General features: G+C 34.2%; 2 protein-coding genes across 2 annotated transcripts; both read left to right on the top strand.

Annotated features, from left to right (window-relative positions):
- Window positions 1-1,911: 1,911 nt before the first annotated feature.
- LOC132294412 (uncharacterized) lies at window positions 1,912-3,412 on the top strand. Its single transcript, XM_059792262.1, has 2 exons — window positions 1,912-2,225; window positions 2,463-3,412. The coding sequence occupies exon 2, from the start codon at window positions 2,583-2,585 to the stop codon at window positions 3,309-3,311; it is 729 nt and encodes a 242-aa protein (XP_059648245.1). The 5' UTR covers window positions 1,912-2,225; window positions 2,463-2,582; the 3' UTR covers window positions 3,312-3,412.
- A 734-nt stretch (window positions 3,413-4,146) lies between these two features.
- LOC132294423 (uncharacterized) lies at window positions 4,147-5,558 on the top strand. The gene is made up of 2 exons (XM_059792272.1): window positions 4,147-4,481; window positions 4,598-5,558. Exons 1-2 carry the CDS (start codon window positions 4,201-4,203, stop codon window positions 4,839-4,841), a joined length of 525 nt encoding a protein of 174 aa, XP_059648255.1. The 5' UTR covers window positions 4,147-4,200; the 3' UTR covers window positions 4,842-5,558.
- Window positions 5,559-10,664: the final 5,106 nt, after the last annotated feature.

Here is a 10,664-nt window from a genome sequence, read left to right as displayed (position 1 = left end):
TATATGTTGTTTTTCCCTTAAATTATTCTTAACCTAGCATGTGTATAGGGATGGAGGTGGATTCATTTCCCTAGCCTTCTTTACTTGTACTTCACTCCCTTGAATTCTTGCAATTTATTATTTTATGCATTTTTAATTTCCTAGCTTAAGTGACATCCAACAAACCTCTATAAACCCCTTATCATTCTAAGAACAATTCTAGACACTTAGGTTGCCATAGACTAGCGCAGTCCCAGTGGTTCGACTTACCCGACCAATAGCCCTATTTTACAATGATTCGTGCTATTGCGAAGGTTGATGTATAGTTGATCAACCGATCATCTAATTAGATTTCCTTTTATTAAAAAACTCACAATAAAAGGTAGTGTTAGTGTTTTAAAGAAATTATTTTATTTTACCTATTTAATTTTAATTCGTAATTGATTTGTGTCAAAGTTAACATATTTGAATTGAATTATCAATAGCACTCTTTTTAATATTTAATGTAATATATTATATTTAATGTAATATATATTATTAAGAGGCGTGATGTAATATCTAAAGTAGTGAATTAATTATTTATGCACCAATTGATTTAGTTCAATATTTTGTGCACCAATTGATTTATTAAATATTTTATTATGCATTAACACTTTTTTTTACGAAGCAAATAATAATTAATTTATTAATTTATAAAAATTGATATTCTTATATGAAGCAAATAATAATTACTTTATTAATTTATAAAAATTGAGTACAATTCTCTATCCTTATTTAATTTTTCTTGTTGCCTACAAAGTCTTTTTTCTTTTTTTATTGCAATTTTTGTTAATTTAAAAATATTTAGGAGTAATCCACATCTATTATTTATAATAGATTTAAGAAATAAATAAAAAAAAATAAATGAGATTTAAGAAATAAATAAAAAATAAATGAGTGATATATTTTCCGAAAACTCTGTAAATCAAAATCTACAATGGTGTGGAGACTTCTGTTTAGACCTTTCACAATTGCGTAATTAAGCCACACAAACAAAAGATAACAATTTAAAGTCAATATTACACACATGGATTGATCTCTCAACTTACTTTGAGATGCTGTCTAAATCTCTCCACTTCTTGTTCTATGAGAGCTTGTCTCAACTTACTTTGAGATGCTGTCTAAATCTCTCTACTTCTTATTCTATGAGAGCTTCTCTCAACCTAATTTGAGATGCTGTTTACCCTTCATCCTTCCCCAATGCCTGTATTTACAGGCTAGTGACATGTGTCCTCTCTTCATAAGAACATAATCATAACTGGGACGGGGCCGGATGAATGTCATTATCTTTTATAATAATAATATATATATAGATATAGATTTTGTGTCACAGTTTTATAGAAACTCTTTTAATAATAGTATAGATTTATTAGGGAATTTGTAATTTAAATTTATAAAAACTCTTTTAATAATAGTACATATTTATTAGGTAATTTGTAATATGAATTTATTAATTTTTTTTAGAAACAAATAAATAAATAGGCGATTTGAATTTTATTAGTTAATTTGTAGAGTTTTATATCAATGAATAAATATTTTTTTATATTAATAAATAGATACTGAAATACTGAAACACTTTGCACGTTTAATAATAGTATATGAATATATTTAATGGAGAATATTTCATCAAATTAGTATGAATTTTTTTTCATATTTTATTTTAACAAGGAAAATATATCGTATAATTTAATACGAAAGGATATTATTGTTATTTAATGAAAAATGGGAAAGACAAGAGGACATTTTACAACTAAATGTGATAGTTTAGGGGGTTTTATGGACAAAACATAGTTTAGAGGATTATTTACAAATTTAAACATAGTTGAAGGTTTTTTTTGCAATTTACCTATCTCTCTCTCTCTCTCTCTCTCGAGTATCTAACCCTAAAAATATACACGTTTTCATTCGGAAGGGTAAACACAAGGAGGCTATTGTTCTCAGCCGCCCTAGATCCTCCGCTTGGCCAACTCCTTGGATCTCTTCCACTAATTCCTTCCATCTCTGTCGTATTTCGACAAGCGAGACGCAGGTAGATATATATAGTATCTAACCCTAAAAATATACACTTTTTCATTCGGAAGGGTAAACACAAGGAGGCTATTGTCCTCAGCCGCCGTAGATCCTCCCCTTGGCCAACTCCTTCGATCTGAAGCTCTTCCACTAATTCCTTCCATCTCTGTCGTATTTCGACAAGCAACGAGACACAGGTTGCTACTCTCTCTCTAGATTTTATATGTCATATATTATTGCTATCAAAATCTGTCTTCCCTAATTCGTTCTTCTCCTCGGCGTTTATTTCCAATTTTTGGGTAGCGTAAATTGTGGATCGAGCTCATCAATTTTTATTATATATGGTGTATTTATTTTCTTTATTTTGGAATTTTCTTTTCCCATTCTGACAAGGAGTCTCATAAATTGGGCTATTTTGTTATTCCCATCCACAGAAATTGGGGTGGAAGTATTTTCCTTTCCATTCATTCGGATCTCATCGTGGGAAGGAGAAGGATATTGGAGGTGCAAAGGTTACTTACATCATCTCCATCCATCTCTATTTTTTACTGGATATGATGTATCGGCTACACACATATTGGTGGTTCAGCAGAGTTGATCTTAATCTTGATTCTCCACCGGCTAATTCGTTTGGCCTAATGGCACACGTTGACAGAAAAGATTTCAACCATGCCTTAGTCTCAGAAAAAAGTGTTGAATTGAGTAAAACAAAACACCCAATTTCGACCACTGTGTTGTTGTCTGATGACGAAGCATACTCATGCTTCTCTCAATTCCTCTCTACTGTCGGAATTACCCTCGATCGTGACCATATATTTCATAGCATTCTCTCTGATTGTCGAGCCATAACTACTAGCGAACCCTTCTCTAGATCCCACACCAGTACGGAGGTAATCACCCGCAATCGTGACCAGCTCTCGGACACAACTGACGATTTATTTAGTAGGATTCTCTCTGGTGACATAGAACAAGTCACTTGTTCTAGCACCACTAGCACACCTTTTTTTTTCATAGACATGATGGTTACGTATTTTCCGTGGCCGTGGCCGTGGGATAGGGAGGTGGACGAGGACGTGGACGAAGACCATGATGGGTTGAAGACCGTACCATGGATAGGAGGTTACATTGATAAATGTATAATTTGTTTCGTCAAGTTTCGAGTTGGTTCTGAAGTCACTCGCATGCCCTGTGATCATGTCTACCATGAAGATTGCATTATTCATTGGCTGGAGATCAGTAACTTTTGTCCGATTTGTCGCTTCAAGATGCCAACAGCTGAATGATTTGAATTAGAATTTTTTTTTTTTTTTTTCATCCATTGTAATGGCACTGTAAATGTAATGACATTTTTTATGACATATATAAATCGTTTTGTTTTTATCAATTCATGTAATATGTTGTTAATTTTTTGTTCTTTGATTTAGTATTCTTTCGTACAGCTTCAATTCATGTACTATTCTGTATATAGCGATGGTTCATTCTTAATTTATTCAGTAAAGAAACAAATTGGCACAGAAATATTAAGTCTTGCTTGGTTTTCTTTCTTAAAATTGTTTTCAAGAATAGAGAACGTGAACAGGTAAAATTACAAAACAGTTAAAATTTTTAAAAACTTATTTGATTGTCTCATATTTCACACCATTGAATTTTGCACCTAGTTTATATGCTATATAAAGACATTTTTTTTAAATCTTAAGTGAAAAAAATTGTTATTGTGCCTCATATTTCACACCTTTTAATTTTGCACCTAGTTTATATGCTATATATATACATATATTTTAAATTTTAAGTGATTATGTCGTTACTAATAAAAAATAAAAGATAAAAAAAAAAAAGAAAAAAAAAAAAGTTAAATAAAATTATAGTATTAAGGACAAATTTCTGTAAACCCCCAATACTATTAAAAATTGATCATAAAATCTCAATCAGTTTGAAAACCCCCCCAATAATAAAATAAAGTTATCATTTTACCCCAACTCTGTCAATTGGACGTCAAGGGTATGTGAAATGACTAAATTACTCTTATTATATTCTCTTTTATTTAAAAAATCATATTTTTGAAATTACAATACTATCTTTTTAGCAAAAAATCATATTTTTGAAAAAACCAGAGGAGTATGAAGGCTGCCGAAGCCAAATTAGCAATTCCTCTTCAAAAATATACACAGCGTGATGCTAACTGCGCGGCTTCTGTCCTCCTCATCCTCGTTCAACCAAATTACCAGACTACTCACCAAGAGCCAGACTCATCAACAACGAAGCTGCAAGAGAATGGCTTCAACTGTCAAAGCATCAATTGAAGGAACCGCAGAGAAGCTCACTGCACCATATGGTTCTTGGAAGTCCCCTATCACCGCCGATGTTGTCTCTGGCGGCGAGAAGCGTCTCGGCGGCACAGCCGTCGACGGCCATGGCCACCTAGTTTGGCTCGAATCTCGCCCCACCGAATCAGGGTATGTATATTAGTATACACACACACGTATATGCCGACAGCACCAATCATTTTAGTCATAATTCCCAAAAGCCCTAAAAACGTAATCTTTATATGACATTTTCTGGATAAGTTCAGACGAATGGTTCTTGTTAAAGAACCAGAGAAACCAGGGGATGAACCTATCGATATTATGCCGAAAGAGTTTGAGGTGCGAACAGTGGCTCAAGAATATGGAGGTGGTGCATTCAGGATTTTAGGGGACACTCTAATTTTCTCGAATTACAAAGATCAAATACTGTACAAACAGTCAATTGTATCTAGAGGTTTATCTTTGATCATGTATACCATGAAGATTGCATTGATCATTGGCTGGAGGTAGGTAACTTTTGTCCGATTTGTCGCTTCAAGATGTCGACAGCTGAATGATTTGGATTAGAATTGTTTTTTTTTTTTTTCATCCATTGTAATAGCACTGTAAATGTAACGACATTTTTTATAACATATATAAATTGTTTGTTTTTATCATGTGATATGATGTTAATTTTTTGTTCTTGATTTACTATTCTGTCGTACAGCGCCGGTTCATTCTTAATTTATTCAGTAAAAAAACAAATTGGCACAGAAATATTAAGCCTTGCATGGTTTTCTTCTCTTAAAATTCTGAACAGGTAAAATTACAAAACAGTTTTTGAAAAACAAAAATTCAAAAAACTATTTGGTTGTCTACAAATAATTTTATGAATTTAGAACAATTTTTTTGTTATTGTGTCTCATATTTCACACCATTGAATTTTGGGCTATATACATACATATATTTTAAATCTGAAGTGATTATGTCATTACTATAAGAAAAAAAAAAAAAAAAAAAAAGAGTTAAATAAAATTATAGTATTAAATATAATTCTTTACAAAATATGATGCACTAGAGTTTAAACCTGGGAAAACCAATAATAGTCCACTTGTACAAATATTAATTACAAGTGTTCATTCTTAATTTATTAGTAAAGAAACAAATTCGCATACAAAGCTCTTTATATGTGCGTGTGTTTTCTACTTATATATACAACGCATTTTTATGACTTGAAATTTCATGAACTTTCCGTCTCTAACCCTCTTGAGGCATTTCAGATTTTCAAGGGGATGTTCAGATACCAAAATGGCTAATCCCAGAAGCACAAAACTTAATAAGGAGAATTCTTGATTCCAACCCTATTACAAGGATAACAATGGCAGAGATCAAAGTAGACGAATGGTTCAAGCAAGACTATATTCCTGCCAACCCTGATGATGAAGAAGAAGATATATACGTAGATGATGAAGTTTTGTCGATACATGAGATTTAACTAAGGAGTTTGAGTAGAGAAAGTCTCATAAAGGTCCTAGCACTTCAACTCCAAATTTAGCTTAGCTTAACAGTTTTTCAATTTTTAGTTTTTTCCTTTGTTTTGCTTAGCTCCTTTGCTTAATTGTTCCTTTGCTTGGCTTCTCTTCAACTCAATGCACCTAGTCAATCAAAAACAAACATAATGAGTAATCAAAAGAAAAAATAAAAATAAAATAAAGACACGATCAAAAGAGTACTAATCCTAATTGAATTCCACAAATTCGACGTTGCCAAATCAAATCAATCAATCCCCGGCAACAGTGCCAAAAACTGACTGGTCATGGTCGCACTACCATCAAACTTAAGAGTGTGCATTAAGGTGAGGGCCAAGTTTTACATTTATAAAGCCATTACTACCTTCACTAAAAATATAGTTAGTGCGAGTAGGGATCGTCCCAAGGGATTGTGGATTGTGCTAGGTCGAATTGTGTTGTGGAATCGAGATTAGGGTTAGTAGGTCGAGTGATCAAGTAATGGTTGGTTGGTTGTTTAAACTAGAGAGCAACTAAATTAAATTAAGTATGAATGCAATAAAGAGTAAGTAAAAGAAAGAGAGATGTCTTGGGGTTTAGAGATTACCACCAAGCAATGCATCTCTATACCATTAACAAGTGACTAATGAGGGTAAGGTGTGTTGCAATATTGGTGTGTGTGTGAAATTGGTTGGTTCAATTAGCAAGGATGACCAATTAAGCAAGTATTGTCTAAACATCATGTGAAAGGCACAATATATCAAGCAATGAAGCATATATTGTCTAAATAACATGTGAAAGGCACAATAGATCAAAACAAGTCATTAATCCTTTCATTAAGCTCACAATCCAAATACACCACAAGGTTAGAGACATGTGCTACTTGCATTGAAAAGTATGGAATATCAAACAACAAGCATAGATTGTTCTCCCATTTAACACTACACTACAACTACATTACATCTACACTACTAGCATGAAAATAAACTAAGAGAGAGGCATAGTCCATCAAGGAATAAGTATGAACCATCAAGAAAATAATAAGAACATTCCATTAAGCACTATTTTTTGACAATCTCTAGATCCATAGCATTAATACACATAGACATGCATCAATAACACAAGAAATAGAGATAAGCACATGAACATCTATTCTAGCATACATAAACATATGGATAGAATGAAATGATCAATTGAAAGCATTAAACCATATAAATCATTGAATGAACAAGATCTATATAAATCAAAGTGTTAAAAAATGTATTACAACACTAATCCCTCAATAATACACAAGATTAAGGTAAAGAAAACATGCTTGGGGCTAACTTTAGCCCCAAGAGGATGTTTAGCCACTCATAGTGATGCTCCTTCAATCCTCAAAGGCAAGCTCCATGGATGAAATCTGCTCCTTGGAAGATGAAAGGCCTCTAATGGTGTCTCTAGCCTCCTTCTTCTTTTCTTCTACACTAAGAATAGCCTCTAAAGTTGCCTTTACCAAATTGCCAATCTTTTTTTTTTCAAAAAGTGCATCATATTCCTTTTATAGGTAGGTCAAGTGACACACCAAATGAGCTGGGGTCGTGCAAGGCATATTCCCCAATGATTGGATAGAGGACGGAATGAATGAGCTGGCTTTTTAACTTTTTCGCACCGGAGAAAGTTCGATCGATCGAACCTTGGACTTGGATGGATCGAACTTGGCTGAGATCTATCGAACTAAGGCTGAATCGATCCAACTGGCTGAGCTTTTTGGGAAAAGACAAATCCGAGATATTTTTGAAGATATTTTGGGAAAAGGACAAAAATGGTTAGTAGGTGGTACAACTGTGGATAAGATCAATCATTTGGATAAGGATAAGGGGGTTCGATCGATCGAAGAATGATGTTGGATCGATCGAACTTTTGGATTTCTGAATGTGAACATCATAGTTTTGATCCATCTTGAAATGCTGAGATCGATGAATGTTGGATCGATCGAACTCTGAAGTTGGATCGATCGAACTTTGCTGTTTCCCACATTTGGCTTCTTTTTGCTTCTTTCTTTCTCCACTTTGCTCCTTTCTTTGATTAATCAATGTTTGCTCCACAACCGCCCATAATTCAAGGTAATCAAGGTGTTAGTGTAGCACCACTGGTTGTAAATCCCCCTCTTGCTTTGCATGATCACTATGTACCGAATGAATATAATGCACCCACATGTATTCAATTACCACCATTTAGAGCACATCTGATGAGCACTGAATTGTGCGCATTTTAACCCGTTAAGCTTGGATATTCTAGAACCTTTATCTATCTTACTTTGCCATTTTAGATTAATTTCGTATTATTTCCATTTTCAGGCACTTATCCCGAAAATAAGCTAACTCAGCAAACATTGGCCTAGGCATTCCCAATGGAAGTTGGCCTTGTTGTTGTGGATGAATGAAAGGTCTCGGCATGCCTAATGGAACTTGGATGTTGTCATGATGTACATTAGGGTGGAGGATACCTTGTTGGTCTATGTGACCAAGGTCCTCCACATGGTCCTCATTTTGATGAAATGTAATGACTAGAACTACCTCTTCCCCTAGGATTACGAATAACAGATTCAAGATGAAAATCAAGTGGGACAAGAGTTGGATTTAATGACCTTCGACCATGCATGCACAAACAAAACAAAAACAAGAAACAAAGCAAGTAGCAATCACTTCACCTCCACAACAAATCAATAATCAACAAACTTCCTCCACATACAATGATCCTATACTCCCATGCTTTCAACAATATGCAAGAAAATAAAATTGCCTCCACGCGGGCTCACGATTTATCTAAGAATTGAAAAGCAATGCCTCCACGCGGGCCGATAATTAAAATAGTGATTGAGTTAGAAAGAGCTCACAAAGGGTCCATAAGCAACTTCAAAGTATTTTTTCAATTTTTGGCTTAGCTTTGCAAATTTTTAGATTTTTAGCCTTTTCTTATGCTTTGCTTAGCTCCTTGCTTCGAATTCCTTTGCTCACTTTCCTTATTTCAATGTACATAGTCAATCAAGAATAACCACAATAAGTATCCAAAATGAAAATAAAAATAAAGTAAAGACACGATCAAAAGAGTACTAATTCCTAATTGTTTCCAAAATACAGCGTTGCCTTCAAATCTCCGGCAACAGCACCAAAAACTATGGTGGCTTCCCGAGCGTGTGCACAAAATGATACACAAGCACTTTGAGTGTGGAACTAGTGTCAAGTGGACACCATACTTTAAATTTATAAACTGCTTAACACATATACTATATAGTATGAGTGAGAAGGGATCGTCCCAAGGGATTAGGGGGTCGTATTGAAATGGAAACAAAGAAGGGTTAGTAGGTCGAGTGATCAAAATGTGGTTTGTTTGGTTGATTAAACTAAACCTAAACTAACAAGCTTAATGTAAACAAGCAAATAAAGGATAGAGAAAACAAGAGATAGAGAGAGAGAGATCTTGGGACTTAGAGGTTACCACTAAACATCATCTTTCTAAACACTCAATGTATAATTAATAAGGGGAAACATGTGTTGCAATATTGGTGTGTGTGTGATTGGTTGTTTCAACAAGCATAGATGACCAATTAAGTATATATTGTCTAAACAACCTAATGAATAGTACAATATATCAAACTAAGCCATTAATCCTTCCTTTAAACTCACAATCCAAACACATCACATGGTTAGAGACATATACTACTTGCATTCATAAGCATGGAATATCAAACAACAAGCATGGATTTTCCTCTCATCTAAGAAACTAAGGTAACTATACTACAACTAAGCTAATGACATGAAAATTAAACTAATTAAACTAAGGGAGAGGCACAATCCATCAAGAAATGAGTATGAACCATCAAATAAACCACAAGAGCATTCTATTAAGCACTGTACCTTGACAATCTCTAGATCTATAGCATCAATACACATAGACATGCATCAACAACACAAAAACTAGAGATAAACACATGAACATCTATTCTAGCATACATAGACATATGAATAGAATGAAATGATCAATTGAAAGTATTAAACCAACCAAATCCTTGAATAAACAAGATTCATATATATATAAGTGTCAAGACAAGTATTATAACACAAATTCCCTCAAAATACATAACATCGAGGTTTAGAAGGAATGCTTAGGGCTAACTCTAGCCCCAAGAAGATATTTAGCCACTCATTGATGTAGTCTTCCAACCCTCAAGGGCTATCTCCATGGTAGGTATGCTCTTGTTCTTGATGAAAACCCTAGATGAATGGAAGAACTCCTAAAAATGGTGTCTTTAGGCTCCTCTCCTCTCTTTTCTTGGTCCCAAAGAATGTATCTAAGCATGTAATGTCTCTTTTTATAAAAGTGGCTCAAATCCTTATATAGGTAGCTCAAGTGTTACACCCAATGGTCTGGACTCGTGCACAAGGGCTGCTAAAATGGTTGCACCATTTGCCAACTTTTAATGAGCTAAAATTTGATTTAATTCGCACTTAAGAGGGTTCGATCGATCGAACGTTGATGAGATTGATTAAACTTAGGTGAGATCTATCAAACTTTGGCTAGATCGATCTATCCTTGGTGGCGTCTTTTTGGATAAAGACAAATCTGAGATATTTTGGGAAAAAGACAAAAGTGGTAGGTAGAGTGGTAGGTGTGGATAAGATCGAATTGTTTCGATCAATCTGAGAAGGGTTGGATCGATCGAAGATGGTGAGATCTTTTGGATAAGGACAAAGGCTTGGATCCATCTCGATGAGGCCTAGATTGATCATGCTCTGATCGATCGATCGAAGATGATGCTTTTCCACACTTTGCTTCATTTTGCTCCCACTTTGCTCATTTCTTC

This window comes from Cornus florida, unplaced genomic scaffold (genome assembly GCF_030987335.1).
Source record: "Cornus florida cultivar Cherokee Brave unplaced genomic scaffold, ASM3098733v1 CherokeeBrave_3.0.0_Hap2_Chr01, whole genome shotgun sequence".
NCBI classification, from domain to species: Eukaryota; Viridiplantae; Streptophyta; class Magnoliopsida; order Cornales; family Cornaceae; genus Cornus; species Cornus florida.
Note: the sequence above shows the minus strand (reverse complement) of the source record. Positions and strands in the feature narration are given on the sequence as shown.